The 20,335-nt window shown below is 46.9% G+C and overlaps 1 protein-coding gene across 4 annotated transcripts in view; it reads right to left on the bottom strand.

The window, feature by feature from the left end:
• Window positions 1-18,762: 18,762 nt before the first annotated feature.
• Window positions 18,763-20,335, bottom strand: part of SLC15A2 (solute carrier family 15 member 2) — a 37,604-nt gene continuing 36,031 nt past the window's right edge. For all 4 annotated transcript variants that reach the window (XM_072341395.1, XM_072341393.1, XM_072341397.1 and 1 more), the window contains one exon: window positions 18,763-20,118. In XM_072341395.1, the coding sequence (XP_072197496.1) occupies window positions 19,942-20,118 (177 nt within the window). In that variant the 3' untranslated portion in view covers window positions 18,763-19,941. The remainder of the gene's footprint in view (window positions 20,119-20,335) is intronic.

The following is a 20,335-nucleotide window of genomic DNA, read 5'->3' on the forward strand; positions in this document are numbered from 1 at the left end:
AAAGGTAGCCTTGCAGGGAAATAGGCTTTTGTATCTGAAATGGGTATATGTGACAGAGGAAAAGCAGTAAGGAGAAAGAAGGAAAAGAAGAGCAGCACCACCTTTCCTGTACATAAGATGTAAGCTTGCCTAGCTTAACTCCCCTACAGCAGAGATGATTTTAACACATACATACACCCCAGCATCTACACCAACCATTTCCTCTCTCAGCATTCAGAGTAACACCCTTGTAAAGGCTCACAAAACATTTCAAAGGTCTCTACTCTGAACAAATACCCTCTGTCTGGGGAGAGTTGCATTTTATGCCTGTCCAGGTGCAGCCCATGATTTAAGAGCCAGGCTGAGGCCAGAAACCATTAGCAAAGGGGACAAGGAGAAGAGAGCAAGGCTGTTTATGATGCGAGGCAAAAGCACCAGAAGGACTTTATGTCTCAGAGGTATAATATAAAATCACACTCATATACTCAGCACACAGAGGTAGAAAGAGAAACGACCACAAATTTAGCAAGTCACGTATGGCAAACGGCCCACAGGCCAATAAGAGAAATTTATAGCTCTGACCAGATTCACAGGATACTGAATGCCATGATTTCTGACTCCATCTCTAAATTCATGGCCACTCTGTGGAGAAGCTTGGACAGGTTTCTACATATTCATAGTGTTAAAAATAAATGATTTCTGACCTCTTCAGTGACAGCCCGGCTGAAAAGAGAGCAGGAAACAGCCCTCCAGCAGCTGCAAGGAAACTGCTTTGCTCTGCAATCACTAAGAAAACTTTCTCCCCTAGAAAGTATTCTCTGCTCTCTCTCAGCAATGAGCATTGCAACAGCTGAGCAAGTGGGGGCCTGTGGCCATCACTGGAGTGGTTACAGAAGTGATATGCTCCTCATCTCTGCTGCTGACTGACGGTACAAGATCGGCACCACAAGGCTGAACATGGAGGATAAAGACACGCTGCAGCACAGGGGCCAGGCCAAGCACTGCATTGGACCTGTGTGGTCATCCCCTGCACCTGCAGGCTGCTCCACTGCCCAATGCAAACCCCTCCCCTAACGCAGCACTCTGCTCTGGCTCCCTTTGCTCTGCAGAACAGCTCAATTGCAGAGCTGTGACATATGTTACAATATAGCACTAGCCATAAATTGACATTTTCACCGATAACAAACTTGGCACCTTGACGGGGCAAAGTGAATCGTCCTGCAGTGCCAACTACCCTTCAGAAATAAAAGCAGTGCTGCACATCAGTACCTTTGCCTACTCCTTGCTGCACTTGTCAGCTAAAAGCATTAATGCTCAGGTGTGTGGTGTGGGAGCACTCCTCAGGTGCACACTGCTGACTGACTGGGAAAACCATTGCAAAAGGGTTTTACCACCCAGTTCAGTTGACCTTGGGAAGAAAAGGAAACCAGTGCTGCATTACCCCCTTGTTCTTTTCTATTCTCACATCCATTTCAGCTGTGCTGGGCTCTGTGGCACTGCTTAGAAAGCAAGCTGCTCACTCTCTGTTCAGCATATGGGTTGGAGTTTCTCAGTGGAGGAACTTTCCTCAGTTGCCCAGTGCTGTGCATGGAGAGCATGAACTTTGTTCCTTCCAGAGCTCAGCTGAAATTGCCCCAGCAACAAGCTTTGATCCCATGCGATGACCCAAGCAAACCACTTCACAAAGGTCTGAAGCAGACACTGCAAGCACCAAGAACTTTTAAACTCAATTTCTGAGCAGCAGATGTGAGCACACATCTGTGATGAAGGTCACAAAGGTGGCTTGCAAAAAGGGTTTTCTTCTCCCTGGGGGCTGCTTGACTCACACAAAGCTACAAAGCCCCCATCAGCCCCAGCTCGGAACTGTTGCAGCATCCAGGTTACATTTCTTCCCTGGTTCCTTCCCCAGGCACTGCCATGCTCCCTCCTTCTGTCCCATGCAAGACACCTGGCAGCAAACCTCACCTTTCCCACATAACCAGTGTTGGGGCAAAGCACATGAATCCAATTAGCAGCAGCCCTAACAAACCAGGCTAAAAAAACCACCATTAAAATGAAAAATGATGTTGTATAAACAGAAGGCAGAACAAGCAGGACCATAACACAACCTGTTGCCATCCCCAGACAAATGGCCCCATAACTTACATGGAGCTCAATACAACAAGCAAGTCCTAGCCTGGTTCCCTCAGGGAAGCAAAGCATCACCTCCACCTCATTCTACACTTGCTCTGAGCTTTGGATTTTTTATCCCAAGAGCTTAGGACCATTGCCAAACACAGGCTTTCTGCTATGCAGCAACTGCTCTTTGAAATGGGGTTTAGCTCTTTGTTTGCTATGGCACTGTCTGGAAGCTGAAGCTTTACAAAAACTCAAAGAAGAAGCACCAGACCATAGTCTGGTAAAAATCAAACCCACCCCCGTTGTCACAGCAGAGAAAGGAGATTACCAAGCAGGTCCTTCACCTTACTTCACACTTCTGCCTTACTGAGGAGCTGACAAGCAAAGCAAAGTAACAGTCTGCATTTTCTACATGTGCTGGGAACAACAAACCCCGCCCCGCATGGTAAAGTCAGAAACATCTCACATCTGCCAAAAAAAGCAATCAGGACCAATTAATGAAGATGCAACTTCCCCAGCTGTTGCTGTTAACGTAACTTGCAGCACTCCCAACGCCAGGGATGCAATCCAGTCAGCACCAACACACAGAGATGCCCATGCCCGCAGGGTCAGGGCTAGTCCTCATCCTGCTGTTAGAGTAGCTGGGGAGCTTTGGGCACCAGACAGAGCCTTCCCTACAGGGAGCACTGCAGCCCTGACCCTGTGCAGGCACGCATATGAGTTACTCAAGGGCACAGCAAAGAAAAAACAATCCACCTTATGTACTTCTTGCAACCCCTTTTCCTTAGTCACACCACATGTAATGACATGATAAGGGCCAACCACCCCCACAGATATTCAAAGTGCAGGAACTCACCATTAGCAGCAGGATGAGGTGGGTGCAGTCACAGCAGGGCTGCTGGCAGGTCCCAGGGTCAGGTCTTTGCAAGGAGCAGGCAGGGCTGGGGGGATATCTCCATACAGCTCACCCCAAACCTCCACAAGAACAAAGCCCAATACCCACACTCCCAATACAGAGCTGCTCTCCAGGGCTGAGTTTAAATCAGGATCATGGGTGGGTGTAGGCCCAGGTGAGGCCAGTAAGGGCCCCTCCTGCAGTGCTGCAGCAGGTGGGAGCCATCAGCATAATGAGATGCTGCAGGTGCTGGCTGGAGACAAAGGGGAGGGCCCATGCAGAGCCTCCTGTAGCCCCCAGCTGTGACTGAGTGTTGAGGCAGGATCACAGCCTGCCTTTGGGGCCAGGGGGTGTCCTGAGGGGGAGGGAGGGTTTCTGGGTTGTTTTATTCATTCCCACCAGTAAAGTCATGGCCAATAGGGAGCTGATTTCCCTGGGAGCACCCTGGGACACCTGGAGCACCTGATACTCCACGGCTAGAGACCAACAGCACTTAAATGTTTAACTCAAATCAGATGAAAGCATTGGGCTTAAAAATATGGATAAGCTGCTGGGTCAGAAAAGCAAGATGTGCTACTGGAGGCACAGACCTCTCCAAGACAGCTGGTAGATTAACGATTACCTGATACAGTAGCACAGAAAAAGGTTCTGTGGACAAAGGGGCAATTGCTCACGTTAATTAAAGCATCTGAGCTCCTGCTGCAATGGTGGGTTTAAGCTGAGATATTGTACAGCAATAGTTGAACAGCCACCACTTTGATGCAGTTAAGGAACAGGGAGTTGATGAGTGCTTCCAGAGAGGGCTGGGACCTGCTGCTGGCTCCTTGAGTGGCCGTGGGGAGAAGTGGACCCCATGCTTCTGTATTACTCCTAATGCATCTCTTCTCTCTCTGGAAACGCCCGCGGCTTCTCCATCCTCACCTTGTGGCATTCATCCCTCCACCTTCCTTCCTGTTTTGCTCAAGGGATGCGATTTGCTGCCCAAGCACGGGGCTGTAGAGCTGCACCCCAAAAGGTGCCAGTGCCTTCCATCTCTGCTTTGCACCACACGGATAATAGCATGCACAGCACATGCCGAGGTGGCTCCTCCAACAGCTTTCCTTTTTCTTCTTGTGCCACAGCAGGTCTTTTATTCTCGCAGCTACAGAAAATCGATGCCTCTTTTCAGTTAAAAGTCCTGGCTTGAAACTATCGGTGCCTTAAATCATCCTCCTGTGACCAAAAGGCCTTCAGAGCCCTTTCCAGTGCAGGGAGACAGCGGGCAGCACTCAGCCCTATGCCCAACACCCCAGTCCTGACTCCTCCCAGCCTTATCCTGGCCTCAACCAGGTGCACCTCGACATGGAAATAGGCATATTCCCCAGCAACTGGAAGAGAAGAAAGGAGCTGGAGGTGTGAGCGGCCCTTCAGCCCTCAGGAGCAGACTGCAATAACCTCAGGAGCAGACTGCAATAACCTCAGGAGCAATGCTGATCATTTCCACTGATGAAAACGCAGTCTTCTAAATGGTTTCTCAAACAATTAATAGAGAAGTCAAATAACCCGAATGAATGATAACATTTTAAAGTAATTATTTGCTGCAAATGAACACAAATGATTTCAATATATAATGCATTAGCTGCAGCAGCTGGGAGATCCATCATGATTCGAGGTGTGCTCAGTGCTGGGGCCCTGCCTCAAGTCTTTCCACAGCCATAAATCCTCATTTTCTTTTCCCCTCCAGTATAAATGCTGTGTGGATTTCCCTTCCAAGCTCACAGCGAGCTTTTCCTTTTGTCCCTCATCTGCTCTCCTTCGCTTCCTGCTGTCCCATAGGAGGAAAAGCTCTTTGCAGGATGCAGCCTGGCCGTGAGGCTCAGCTGCCCTAAGGCTTTTTCCTTTGCAGGAGCAGTTTGGGCACTTTGATAGGGAGGTGCAGTGGGGGCACCTCTCCAAACCCTGGCTGTGGTCTCCCAACCTCTCCCACATTGCAGGGACCTTCAATCACATTGCAGGGACCTTCAATCACATTGCCAAACAAGGACCAAACCTCAAATCAATCACGGGGACAGATATTTTGTGGGCACGATGCAGTCTCTTCTACTTAATTTGATCACGGCCTGATTATATTACACTCCCTGGCACCTCTCTATTTGGACGGAAGGAGCACGCTTCCCAGCTTTTGTTTTCATCCTTCCAGGCAGCTGATACCGAGTAATGCAATCAGCAGTGACAGAAAGTTTGTTTCGATTAATGAGAGAGCAAAGTTCTGGGCGAAGGAGAGGATGGAGCAGCGGGGTTGTAGGATGCTGGTGATAACCTGGGATGACTGGGGCTAATTGTGCCGGTTCTTATCACTCACAGTTTCCCAGGCCAACCTGGAGGGCTGGAGACATCTCAGGTGCTTGTGGTGTTGGCTTTGCCACCTCCTCTGCCAGCCTAGTTTAAGGTCCCACATCTGAGGACATCGCTGACAGCAAGTGATGATGGGGATGGGAAAAAGCTTTGCCCTGTCCACGCTCATCCCAGAACAAGTGCAGTCCCAGAGCGCTCTGCCAGACTGAGACACTTGAAACAACGGGGCCCAAAAGACCAGCTGTCAGGGAGAAGTCTTTTTCCTTCTCTTACTTATTCCTAAGAGCTGAATTCTTAGTCCAAGGAGCCCTGTGGCAGTCTCGGAGCAGACCCTATGAAACCTGCTTTGTGGAGAAGTTCAGAAATAATGGGAAGCTTTTATCCGCAGCAAAACCTTTGCCATAAAACTTCATAAAGTGCATTTCTTCTACAGTGGGTCCCCCGGGGCCTAAAAAATAAATATCTGAGGATTCATGCAGTAGTAAAAGTCGATAAAAGTCTTTGAAGCAAATGGGCTATTGAGGAATTAGGTGTGAGAATGAATGGATGGATTCCCCTACAAATCTCTTCATAGAGATGCGCTGACATAATGAAGACACAGTAGGTGCATTAGGAAAGAAAAAACCCCTTTTTAATAACGGCTGTACCTTACAGTGTTCCTAAAGCGACGGTTTGCTGGATGGGAAATCCTCTCCATGGCTTTCAGTGGGCAAAGAGATGGCAGGAGCCAATGTGGCCCAGACCACGAGGTGGTGCCAGGAGGATGGAGGATGCATCCGGGGCTGCTGCCCTTGGCCCTGTGTCTGTACCCATGCCTGGTGTCCCTGGGTGAGCATCACCCATGTCCCTAATGTTGCAGCACCACAGATGGACATTGCTCTCAGCTTTCATTATCATCAGCTTCAGTTTTCCATGGAAATGCCAGGCTTCTATAAACCCCCGCTGCTGACTGCAGAGATTTGGGACGGGTTTTGGCTGAGCAAGCGTTTCTATCGCAAATCTAAATATTTATGCTCCAGCTGTGTAAACAGTCCAAACTCAAAGGGGTTTTATTTTTAACCTCCCTGATTTCCAGCAGGGAATTGGGATGGATGTATTGTGTGAAGTCGGGCATCGTCTCCTGTCATTTGTTGCATGTTGGTGCCAATGTGCTCAGTCTCCTCTCTGAAGGAGCTTCGCTGTAATGATTTATATGGCAAATCCAGATGGAGAGGAACCAGATGATTGTTACTTTATGTCATGTTGTCTATCCGGACACCAAATGTCCATCTGTTTGAATGCAGCAGCTCAAAATTCCACCACATTAAAAACTAAAAAATAAAGCAGGCTGTCTTTAAAACGTGGCGTTCAGGAGGGAGAGGAGTGATTCCCTGCAGAAGGACACATCAGCAACCTCAGCACGGCCCTGCAGCCTCTGGCCACCAAGATGCGATGCACAGGCTGTGCATGTCAGGGAGCTTTGCTCCCCAGGGCTGTGAGAAAGCCAGCAGCAGTGGGATTCTGCAAACATACAAGCATGATGTTCAATGGGAACAACACAAATAAAGTGGTGGACATTCGGTGACCCCACAAGGAGCAAAGGCACTGCCACGCCAGCAGCACAACCTTTCAAAAGCCCGCTCTGAGGAGACACAGCACTCCATTTCCTTGAGGAAAATCAATGCTTGTTTACGTTACTATCCTCCAATCCCTATTTTAAAGTAATTCATGGCATAGCCAGGGCTATTAATTTTATTAAACTGTTATTAGTGGGCAGATATTATTCCGCTCCATTGATCCTAAGTTGATGCAATTACCATTTGGGAATCAAGCACCGTATGTCTGGAAGTTTCAGCTCTGTTTGTAACCTGAAGCTGTATGGCACAACTGCACCCAGGCAGATGCTGGTGGTGGGAATCAGGGAGCTGCTGATTTCCAGGTGGATCCAAAACAAGCAAAGCCCACATTTTATAACTTAAACCCTTTTAAAGAGGAGGCATTGCTATCAGCCTGGATCTGAGCTATACACCAATGGAGAAATGTGCTCAGGTATTCACCTCAAGTCTCCTGGGTCCTGTAGTCCATAGAAAGCTCATCATTGCAGATTATCAGCTAACTCAAGCACCTGCTGCTGTGAGCAGGGAGCTCCTCACATGAAGCTACAGGTTGTTTTCTCTGCACAGAAAAGGCAGCCAGCCATCAGGAAAAGACCACGTCCAGCTTTTTTGCTCAGCATGCAGAGGACAGACCTTACACAGAGCCCTCGGGTCAGATTTTAAAGCTCTCTGTGTTCACAGGCAAAAATGGGAGTTTGTTCAGTCAAAACCTGCCGTTCAAGGAATCAAATAGAATGGAGAAAAGAGGTATTTCCTGTGCTATGGTCTTGCAGTGTTAAATGAAAGATGGATGAATGGGTGGGTTGGTGGGTGGGTGGATGGATGGATGGATGGATGGATGGATGGATGGATGGATGGATGGATGGATGGATGGATGGATGGATGGATGGATGGAAGGATGGATGGATGGATGGATGGATGGATGGATGGATGGATGGATGGATGGATGGATGGATGGATGGATGGATGGATGGAGACAGTGAAGAATAAACAGAGCAGATACGAGCCAGCCACCAGGATGCAGCAGTCTCACAGATGACAGACAAAGCCAATGATAGGCACTGGATTTGAAGGAGGACCAAGACAACTGCTGAAGGCCTTGGCAATGCAAACAGGAAGATATCAGCCACCAGGAGGCCTGGCTCTTCGCAGCACACAATGCTGGAGAGGGACACCAGGGGGATGTCAGTGCCAGCAGTCTGCTCCTGTTCCGGAGGAGATGCTGGTGTTCAAACAGCTGCTGGTTCCTGCTGATGGCTTGTGCTCCAGAAGGAGCAACTGATTTATGGGCCCAACTGCACTCAGCTAAAATGCTTGTTCATTATGAGCCATCAGCCTTTCCTCCCATGCAAAACAAATAAACAAAGAAAAGAAATTACATGCTCTTCTCCACCACCAAGGCATTTTCTGACAGTGTAAAGCCCTGCAGGGTGTTTGCGCTGTGTTACAGCATGTTAAATGGTGCCACAAAACCCAGCCCATTACCCCATGGCCACAATGCAGGAGCAGAGACTGGCATCCCAGATGCCGCCACAGAGGCTGGCTGCACAGAGGCAGCAATACGAGGGTCCCCTGATGCTTGCTGCCATGCCTAGAGCACAGCAAGGCATAAGCATCCTCCCTTGGAGAGGGCACAGGGGCTCCCCATACCCAGTATTTCATTAGCAAAGTTGTTTGCAAGCTGATGCCAAAATAGGAGCTCAGATTTGTGAGTGTTTTTGCTCTTGGAAGGGTGTTGTTTCAACTATTTAAAGCATGCCTGAGGGGTTTGTTTTACACTTTTGGAGACCAGGGTTGAAGCTGCCTTCAACAACAGCATGATGTGTTTCCTGGAGAGGTTTTGGTCAAAGACGAAGCCTGCAAACAGCTCTCTGCAAGCAGAGAAGGGGTACATTAGAGGTACTTGAGCCCCTGGTTGTGTCCCTGGTGCTTGGCACTCTTCCCTGGTTACATGGTATGGTAAGAGCCCCTGCCTGTAAATGGCAGCAGGGTTTGGCTGATCAGTAGGTCAGGATCTGCTGTATTTTATCTACTCCCCCAAAAAACTGTATGCAGAGACAGATCCGATTAACAGACTTGATGAAAACATCCTCCTCTTTATCCACCCTGATGGCTGCAGCCCTCTATCAAATCTGAAGACGAGGTTTTCCAGCTGTAAGTTTTGTGCCCTGAGGTTTCATTTCCTTCGAACACAAGTTTTCTGTTTCTTCTTTGTGCATCTTTGTCAGCAGGTTTTCAGCCATCCTTACACATCAGCTGTGGGGCTGGCCATGTACTGAGTTGAAGACAAATAGCTGACCAGCACCTGACGGTTTTGCTGGTTTTCTTCACATCCTGAAAGGCTGAAGAGAAGACCACCAGCAAGGGAAGGTGGTGGCTGTGGGGATTAAGTAGAGGATGCCCCACTTACTATGGGCACATCGAAGCCAATGTGACACACAATAGATTTGGGGCACTTCATGCTGAGCTTGATGCATTGCCTTTGGAACCAAATTCATCACCTCTTCCGTCACACTCCATATACTGAATCAGAGTCACCACCTACTGAATTAAAAACTTCACATGCGGTTCACGTCCTACCATAAATCAGGCCAAGATGGAATTAAATGCATTGTATGCTAAGAACTCATTAATCAGCCCATAAATTAAACATGGCACAAGCCTCTTGGAATGGCTGTGCCCAGATATAGCCTCAGGGCCCCCTGGGGAGCAGACACTACTGAAGTGACAGAGCCTCGCCACTCATCTCGGTACGTTTGTCTGTGATGGGATGTGAGGTGCACCAGGTCCTGGACCCACCCAAAACGTGGGCACCCAGCCCTGGGGCTGGAGCATCCTTCTAAACACTCTTAATACAGCAGGACTGCTGGTTCCCAGACACTCCTCTTGCAGTGTTGAGCTCCTGCAGCTCTACAGAAGCACAATGCTGTCAGATACCTTCTTGGATCCAATCCATGCTATTTCCTTTTATTTTCCTATTCATTTGGTCCTCTCAAAATCTGTTCAGGAGCAATTAGAGCCTGTCAGCTAGAAGCTGATGCAACTTTTATTTAATTAGCCCGGCAGCCAATAAAGATGCCATTCATCAATATCTCATGGAAGGTGTGGCTGGCAGCAAGGGGGAAATTTGTCATTTCTCCCCGACATCCAGATGGCTGCAGAGCATCCATCAGTGATCCGACCGCATGTACGGACACACACATCTGGGAGAGCGATCAGCTGCGAGGCACTTATCCGAAAAGCTGTTCTGGGGGAAAACAGTGCAAGACTGCCCCAGATGATCTATTAGCAAGATCTGTTGATACCTTGGGCTGCAGACTGTGGCCTGCGTAGGCAGAAAGCAACATTGGAGGGGTTTTTCCACTCCTGCCCTGTGTTGCTGTCCTTCCCAGCAGCAGGAAAGGGCAGAGATGTGTCAGGAGAGCCCAGTGCCAGCAGTGTGGGCTGGAGGAGAACAAAAAAAACCATGGGCTGGGGGCTTTGCCATCACTGCTGCCTTTGCATTTAGAAGGGGGACAACAGCCCCTCTCATTGCCCATAAACACAATGGAGATGGCAAAGAGGGGTACTCAGGACTGATGGACCCCAGCAAAATTTTGGGGCGTTCAGGATGCCTGAGATAGGCTTTGGGCAACACACTCTTGGCCTGAAAGCTTTTCTCTAAGTCGACATTCAAAGGATCAAATAATTGCCTGATCTTCAACCAAACCTATGTCAGAAGGACATCTTTGGCATGGGCAGATCCCAGATGGTAGGCATGCTGGCCAAGAGGATGGGGCACATCGGTCTGCATCTTTCCAGGCCTGGTGCTGGTCTCGTGGTGACAAAGGGATGTTTCACCAGCTCAGTGGGATCAGGTCCTTGCAGGAATTGCCTGCCAGCACAGTTTGCAATGTCAGCATTACAACTCCCTGCACTAAAAGAAAATAAATCAATTATCAGCGCACAGTTTATAGTTGACAAACATGAGCGATGGTATCTTCGTAATTAATGTTTGTGAGAAAGCAGCTTAATGGCGTGGTTCCTTTTGGCTGGCCTGATGTGCAGTATACGGCAGTCAGTGCAAACAAAGGCAGAAGCTGGTGCCACTTTATCCTTGGTGTCCAGCTGTGGCTTGCAAACATGCACTCAAGGCTGTTTGCTCTCAAACCTTAGTCCCAGTAGGAGCAGAGGTCTGCAGGTGTTACCACATCAATGGCTGTGAGCCCAAACTGGGAAAGGCCTGGGGACCTGGATGCGGGGTGATTTCTCAGGGCTGCTCCATGCATCTACAGGGCGCTGTGGGCTGCAGAGCCCCCAGTTTTCACAGATAAAATATCCATCCTTGTGCTAGACCTGGAGCAGCACCATGGACTACCCAGCTTCCAACAAAATGCAGTTGTTAACGGGAACAGCGTTTCTGGCACATTACGGTGATTGATGCTGAGACCATCAATGAGAAAACTGTTAAGCAAGCCTTAAAACAAAGTGAGATGAAGGCTCAAACACCAGGTGGAACTATCTGTGCAATGAGGATTATTACAGGACTGAAGACATGCACGCAGACATGCTGAAACACACTGCCAGGCCCACCACTGCTACAAAGGGAAGGGAGCAGAGTGCTTACACTACAGAAAGGGATGGGCACCGAGCAGCAGGCATGCATGGGCTGTGATAGGTCTGAGCCAGTGGTTTTACTGCTTACTAAATAAAAAGCAATGAAAAATGCTTTCTCCATGAACACGCTATTCCAAGCCAAGATGAGGTGCTTGCCTGCTTTTATTCTGTTCCATCAAGTCTTGCTCGATTCGATTTTTTCTTGCTTAAGACCAACGTGATACGCTGTGCTGGGAGCTGCCAGCTTCAGTCATTTTTGTTGGTGTGACATTCAGTGTTTCACAATTCCTGAGGGCTCTTCTTTGGTTATTCTCAGCTTTTTTTGTTGTTGTTTTTTTTTCTCTTTTTGCATTAAAACAAGTAAATTATTTCCAGGTTGGGTGTGGAGAAACCTGTGTGCGGCATCCAGCTTCCAAACCCAAAAGGACCAATAAAAGAAAAAAGAAAAAGAAGAAAAACCAAACAAACACACAGAGCAAAACGAAAGCCCCTCCAACGTGTTATCTTTTAATCATCTGTGCTTTTCAAAAACCGTTCCCCTGGGGAACCCGATGCACAGATTTTCTGCTAACAAAAGGCGATTTTACTGGAGAACAAACTCGCTTCTCATCTCCGGAGCCTGGCTCACGTTCCAGTGAATTCCTGCATTGTGCATGCACAGCTCACGGTCAGAAATTGCAGGGCAGAGCTGGCCCGGTGCCCAACGTGTGGCCCAGTGCCCAGCACGTGCTTCCTGTGAGTCTCTGTTCAGCTGCTGTTTTCCCCTAGAAGATGCCCCTGTTTCGGTGACAGCTTCCCCCACTGGTTACCCAAAACTCACGTGAGCCCCAGTGTTCACACCAGGCTTTCCCACGGGGTGTAACATCCTCCAGATGTGAAGACCAAACCCAGAGCATCTTCCTGGATCTCTCCTTTCTGCAGTGTCTCATGGTGGCCTCCTTGCACCGAGCTTGCCCTCAGAGGACCTATCAACTAAAGCACTTATAGGCTGAACAGACCCAGCAAGCTCTGGGCTGAGATGGAATATCAGCTCCTTTTGCCAGCACATCATGTTAAGCTTCTATATTTAAAATGACTACATAAATGAAGAAATGAAAAACAGCATTTTACCAGGCAAATCCGATTTCCACTTAGGAGAATTGGATAGAAGAAAGCTAAAAAAAATAATAAATTTGCTTCAAGGATGAGATTTAATTGAAAGTCCCAGCGCTGGTTTTCTGACTGCACTTGTAAGTTCAAAGAATAAACCTGCCAGCCATCAATTGTCTTAAACAAGATCATCGTTAATCCTGACTTGTCAAAAAGCTGCCAAAAAGAATGAGGTTGCAAACCAAAAGGGGCACGAGGAAAAACCCAATCATTTGTTTGTTAAATAGTTGCAACATGTCATATCAATAATGGATAATTAGAAAATATTGGCCCTGCAGAGCTGATGCGCAGCACAAAGCTGTGCTGAATTGCATCTAAACTGTTATCAATAGCACATTTATTATTATAATAGATGAAAAACAAGCTTTCTGGCTGAAAAACAAGATCTATTTGAGCTCAAGTTATTTGGATGTATTCTAAATGTTGTGATTAAAATGCAGCATGAATGTTCCTTTAAAAAGAAGAGAAAGACAAAAGAATAGATCTGCTACAATTACACATGCCATCCAGCTCTGACTCAGTAACCTGAAAGAAAAAAGAAAACAGGGAGAATTGCATTTGTGTCCAGCCAGGCATTTCTCATCTTCAGGGCTTGATTCAGAGCCTAAACTAACAGAGCTCTTCCTGCTGGGTTGGGATCCAGCCCCAGGCCTGAGGGTTTGAAGCAGGGAACAGCCAGATTGCGCTGAGCTCCCTATGCAAGTCAGGGTTTGATTAAGCACTGGCAAAGGAACTCAGCTGAAATCTATCTTGCTGCAATCAAAGACTACCATAGTTTATGGGTGGAATTAAAAACACAAGAAACTGTAGAAAGAGATAAAGCAGCCACCTGGGTGAAAAGGGAACGAGGTTTTGCTTCTGGAGCAAACAGCTCAGGGACCAAGGGGCTGCAGTGGCACCCTGCCCTCTGTGCTATTGCATGAGTGCAAACCCGTGGGACACAATCTGCCTCCCACAGCAAGGAGAGGCTGCCTGCTGTCACCAGGTTCTTCTCTGTTCTGACAAAGCAGGGACTAGCAACTTACAGCAATCTCCTCGTAGCTCTCCAAGTAATTGCATTCTCTTATGTCTCTTAACGATAAGTCCCATGAGGCCCGTAATACTACACATGCAAGCCAAATTGGCCCATCGGCTCAGTTTATCAAAGGGTCCTCATTAGATCTCAATCTCTGATGAAGACAGGAGCCGTCAAAGTCTACCCTACCGATTTGCTTAGTTTACTTTGCCTGCATATCCTTGGTGTGAAGTACACTCAGCCTCCAGGTATCGCACTGCTAATGGGAAGCTGCAATGAGGAAGATGAAACTGGTGAGAGAGAAAGAAGGAGAAACCACAGCATAAACCTGGAATAACAGTGGAGCTCTGAGCAGCCTGATCCAGCTGTAGATGTCCCTGTTCAATGCAGGGCAGCTGGACTAGGTAATCTTTAAAGATCCCTTCCAACTCAAATGATTCTATGAGTGGAGGTTGAACAGGCAAGATGAACCCCATGATGGGTGTCACCATGAAACTGGTCAAACTCCATTCTGGAGGCAGAAGTTCCCTTGGAGTGAACTATCACTACAGGGACACCCAACTAGGAGCTGAGAGGATGACTGCCAGCAAGGAAACAGAGTCAGCAGAAGGCAGGAGTAAAGAAAGGCCTCCCGTGCACTCCAAGCTTTCAAAAGTGAAAGATTTGTTCTAGGTGTCCTAGGAGGGCTTCTCTAATCCTCTCAGTCTAGTAAGCGCATGGATGGGCCCTGGGAGCTGTGTTAGCCACACCAGCAAGAGATGCTGAGCAGACAGGAGCAAAAATCCAAAGAAATCATCTGGGGTTCCTGGCTTAGAATCATATGTGTTGGAAGGGACCAGCCTCCCTGAAAGGAACACAGACGCCTACAGCTCAGTCAGGTGCTCAGAGCCTGGTCCAGCCTGACCTTGAGTGTCTCTAGGGATGGGCACCCATTACCACTCTGGGCAAACTGTTCCAGCGCTTCACAAAAGGGTTTCAGGGGATGCAGGACAATGAATGGCACCAGGACTAAACTGGCAAAAGATAAGGATTTTATGGAAAAGCGGAAGGCCAAGCCTACTCCAGAAAAGGGAGGGGTGACAGGAGAAGCCTGGAGCAGCATTTCACATCATAACTGCTTTAATTTTTAATAGTTTAATTTTAATAGTTTTCAGCTCAAACAGAAGAGGGAACCCAGAGCTTACATCACAGCTGCTTGAGGAGCACTGTGAGGAACAAAGCGTAAGTCCTTTGGTTTCAACCAGCACATACAAAGGATGTGCAAGGAAGAGCCAGAGAGCTCCTACAGCAGGGACGCAAAGGACTCTGCTGGCACCATGAGCTCAGGGGGATTCTTCACAGCTCTAAAGTTATGGCAGAAGATGGATGAACCATCTGCCAGCAAACAGGCAGGGCCATTTATTTATTTCATGCAAGAGAGTGCAGTGCTCAGAACAGCCTTTGGGGGAGAAAAAAACAGAAGAAAAACTGTGACATTAGTTCCAAAAGAAAAGCTACAGACAGCAAAGGGCAAAATGTAAGCATTGCTCAGGCTGCCTGATGCCCAGTGTGGAGCAGCAAAAAAAAAGAACACAGACAGGACAAGCAGGCAGGAAGAAATGCCCATCCCAGATTGGTTTTCTCCCTCTTTCTCACAAGAGAAAGACTCACAGAGGAGCTGGTGAGGCTGGGGCTCCAGAGCCTCCAGCATACATGGGAGGCTGAAAGAGCAGCCCAACCATAATGACTGAACAGGCCAAACCACACGTGCAATGACATAAATTAATCCAACAAGTGGTGTTTGCTCATTTGTCATTTCGGCTGCCAGTTGCTATACTGCTGGGTTCTGGTCTAGAGACACTGATTCACATTGATCTGGTAAAACACAATGCGGAAAGGCCTTGAGATGCAGCAGCAGCTTGATCCAGAGCTCAATAGGAGACAACTTGTTTGCTTTGTTACTAAGCACCCAAGGTGGCAAGGAAGGAGGAATATAGAGCAAAGCAATGATTTTCTTCATGCCATTTCTGTAATGTGACACAAACCCTACCCAAGGCAAAATATTTGAGTGCCCCCAACTTTTGTTTGCCTGGAATGCTGAGTGAGGGCCCTGCATTATGGAACCCACAGGCAGCTCCAAGGGAAGCAGTGCTGCAATCCATGCTTGAGCAGCACCACTGGTGATTTTGCTGCTTTTTTCCAGATTGCTCAGGAAACCCAAAGGCCTCACACCATCTCCTTCTACATGACAGGTTTATCACACACACGGACATGAAGGATGAGGTTAAAACCAGCTGGAACTAGAAATGTTGCTTAAACTCTGTTGCTCATATCACAAAAACAAATGTGCTAACAAAATGCAGAGGCCGGTATCATCCAAAATCCAGCAGCTGTGCTATTTGCCATGAAGCTGACTTCACAGGTTTAAGCTGCTGTTGCTAGAAAACGTTTCCTAGGCTAAGAAAAGAAATTCAGCACAAAGAAGAGGTTGTTTTTCTGCATATAGTTCCTGGTTAAAACTACCCATTAATTGCCACAAGATTCTCCTTGTGTGACGCTTCTTTCTACAAAAATAATTTAAAAAATCACAAATAAAACATTGCTTCTGGAGTCATGGGACTCTATGGGGAAAGGGAGAAGGGAGAGATGCAAACCCCTTGAGCTGCATAGCACAGCATGCTTCCCAATAGTATCTCAGAAAGAAGAGGTAAATTTACGGGACTCGTAGCCAAGAAGTTGTTTTTGCAGAGTTTGAAATCTCATTTTTATGCTTATCTCATGCAAAGCTGGAAGGAAATACCACTGGCCACACTTACAACCTGCTAAGAGGAAAAATATGTTGGACAACAGCCAGTACAACTGAAGGGAAGTTTGCTACACTAAAGAACTTGATCAGAATGCATCCTTCCACAATGCAAACACATGTGCATCCACAGTGGGGCAAATCCCTGCAATCCCCATGAAGGCTTGCACAGCAACATGCTATAGATCTTTGTCAGCCCATTGCTCTTTTTAGTTGGAGACAATCATTTCTGTAGGGCAGCCTCCAAAACAGCTGGTGTAAGCTTTCCCTAATCTGCTCCGGGACAAACTCCATCACTTGCTGGAAGTGACAGGCTAAGCTGGACAGACAGCAGGCTGCTGCTTCCCCATAGGAGTGTGCAAAGCTCTACATACGCTATCACTATTTTGGCTTCCCCTTCTAACAAATGAAATGATCAATAGGAATAAGGAATACGTTCCTAAAACTGGGAGTTAAGAGCTGTGCATGGCCCTAGCTCTGGGCTGTCTGTATGGAAGAAAACCCCCGAGGCCTCAACACTTTACAGAATCAGGTCTCAGATCTTTGATGCTGCTCTGAGTCCATTTGAAGGTGACGAAAGGGCTGCAAGGATGTAGCTGTGGCTCTAAAATAGAAGTGCTATACTGAAGGTGCCATTTTGCAACCTTGTAGTTCTTCATTACAGCCCCTAGCTGGCTCCATTCTGTTTGCCAGCACACTCAGAGGAAATCTTCCCAAACTGCCATGCATTTCAATAAATGGGTCAGGTTAGCAAAGCTTTATGACCGCAGCCAAAGCAGTGAGGTATGGCCATACCAACAACCGAGCAGGCAGAGCAAAGGAGGACGTGACTTCCAGCAGGTGACGAAGAGCAGGTGGGAAGAAGAAACTCCATCAGCTGGAGGAGAAACACAAGCAGAGCCTTCTACTCCCTGGAGCAATTCTCCCAAGGGGCTGCAGCAGCCCCCAGCCTCACGTTAGCACTTTATTTATAGCGCTGACTTCACATTCTTAACCTTCCCAACTGCAAACTGCAATTCTTCTCCCCATAGCATTATGGTGATGCTTTGGAACATCAAGATGTTTGGGAAGGGACAATTTGGCATCAGGAGACTAAAAGGCATATACAGATGACATCCTAAATGTATCTTTTATGAGTTTGGAACGCATCCTTTAAATTAAGCTCAGAATGTGTGACAGCTTCTGGTAATGCTGCCAGTAAGGAAATAAAACATAAAAATCAAGAGGTTTTTGAGCACGCACAGTCTTAAAGATCACATCTTTGAGCACCTTGCTTTCCCTCACGCCAGCTCAAGCTGCGATGCACTGAGTGCTTCCCAAGGAGAGTGCTCCAATAATTTTCAGCTCTTTTCACCGCAGATGCCCTCGAACCTCAACGCACTTCCAAATTCAAGGCTTATAAAAAATTAAATGCTCCAATAATTCTAAATTGGGTCTGTTCAGTACTACTGGAGCCTGTCCATTCCTTCCGTTTGCAGGTTTTTTGTTTTGTTTGGTGGGGGAAAGAGGGGACAAAATGCTTTCTATTAGCGCTTCAAATTGGAAGCTGGTCAGACAGCATCATAGCAGAGTGATTCAGCAGCCTCTGAGCTGATTTGCAGCGTATCATAAAACAGGATTAAGAAAACAACAATGCCTGGAGGAGAAAGAACACACACAGATTCATGGCAAGAGAACAATACCAGAAAGGAGTGGAGGGAATAATCCCGACTTGGCTTCTGAGGAGGAGGTTGGATGACCTAATAGATGGCTTTCAGTGCCCTTCATTCCCACTTAGTCGCAGGGCTCAGCCGCCCGGTTCCAGCTACCACGGCTTAATAAATGGCTCTGCATCAACAGAAGCACATTAAGCACTTCTGTGTGCACACCCGCAGCCTGTTGTCATTTGTCTGAGACCACAGTCCCCCTCTGGCACAAGACCCAGATGCTATTTCACAGCAGGCAGGAGCTTATGCAGGACTAGTGGTGCACCCTCATGGCCGTTTAGGACAGGAAGGAAAGAAAACAATACAAGACTGCATGTTCCAGTTTCAAACCAGACAGTGACACCGTCTCAGTCTTATTCAAGAACATACATATGACAGCACCAGTGATGTCAAGCTAAGCATATTCCTTAGCATATTCCTGTTCAGGGTGGAAATCCAGCAAGTATTTCATGAAATGACCAATGCTAACTTGGAAAAGGAAAGCATCATTAAAAATCTATTCTCTGGGAACCTGAGGACCCTACTGACAGTCTTTTAGTAAATTAGGCCATACTTGTCACAGCTGCAGCCTTGGAGTGACAGAGGAAGGCAGGGACTGTCCAAGGAGTTTTACTAGATTGGCAATGGTTGAAACAGTTCGAGTGCAGAACAAGAAAATTCACAGTTCATGCAAGCAAGGAAAATCAGACAATTCTCACAATTCCGCTGAAATACCTACTTATTTACATGGGTAGTGAGACCAAAATCAGGTAGGAAAAGAAAAATCTCATGTGCCACGGTATCCTCTTGTAGATTGAAAAAAGATGGTAAAGTGCTTCCTCGTTTGAGTCACTGCGGGATGCCTGGAATTTTATAGAAACTGCTGCAGTGTGTCTCCCAGTGGAGAACAACTGAAGCATGAGATGAGAAAACAGCTATAGCCTGACTTGCAGTGGCAGATACTGGTAAAGGAAATGTCCAATATAGACCTTATATATAGGAAGATTACAAATAACAGCTTGGATTCCTAAAGTTCGAAAATGTAAACCAACTCTCTAATCACGTCTAATCAAAGAATACTATCAGCTGCTGCAGACTTCTAAGAAGTACCGTATATCAGAGAGATGGTAGAATGCATATCTTGTTCAGTAGCGCTTTGGGAATAGTTTAGCCTGCAGCATTTAATTCCCTGTTATTACTTCTGGGCCTGGAGGTGAAAGTCATAAATCAGGACCAAACATAATTTGCAGTAATGGGGTGAAATACTCATAAAGAGAGTTACATGATGAAATTTGGGGGGATTGTAACTCTTCCAGTCTTTGAGGATTGCAGTAAAAACTAAAAATAAAAAACCCCTTCCATCTGTAACATCTATTCTTCCCTGATCCCATTCTGGATTTTTTCATCCTTTCCTCCAAGCACCTCCAACCTTTGCTGGCATGCCCTTCCTCTCTGCTGCTGTAATATATAGTTAAAATAAAACCATAGGAAAGCATTCCTTGCTTAGGAAGATGGGCAGGTTCTAAATTCCATTGTCTTTATGTATATGGGTATTTAATACCACAGGACTTCTCACAGGGAATTTTGCTCAGGTTTCAGGATCCCTCCTGTTTTTATAGAGGGTTACTTTGTCCCATTGAGATGGCAGCTACATTCTGAGTAATAAAGACCACGGTACTATGAAATAACGTTGTCTCCATTCTTCTTTCACCCTACCATCTACTGAGTTAAAAAAAATTAAAACAATAAAAAGAAAGAAAATAAGAAAGAAAAAGATCCCAACCCATAATGCGTTAGAGCTTTGTTTTCTGAGTAACGAGACTAATCATGTTTCCTCTACTTGGGGTCTCTCTCTTCTCTTCCTTTTCTTCTAGGTCCTCTGGATCCACACTGACATAGAAATATCCCATGATGGAGAAAATAATGCACACAGCAAAGAGTAGAACAGTGAACAAGACAAATTCAGCCCACTAGGAAAGAGAAAAAGAAATAAAACAGCAAGTCAGGGAACACCAGTCTCCCAATGCAGAGGATTTCTCTGCATGTCCAAGTGCTTTTCAAAGTGCTGGGTGAAAGCTTTTCGGCACGTAAGATTTCTCACAAGGTAGAAACTTTCTCATCCTGTTTTCTGGTCAATCATATATATGTAATGTAGTTATGTAAATATGGATATACGTGGTATACCTC

This window comes from Excalfactoria chinensis, chromosome 7 (genome assembly GCF_039878825.1).
Source record: "Excalfactoria chinensis isolate bCotChi1 chromosome 7, bCotChi1.hap2, whole genome shotgun sequence".
Lineage (NCBI taxonomy): Eukaryota > Metazoa > Chordata > Aves > Galliformes > Phasianidae > Excalfactoria > Excalfactoria chinensis.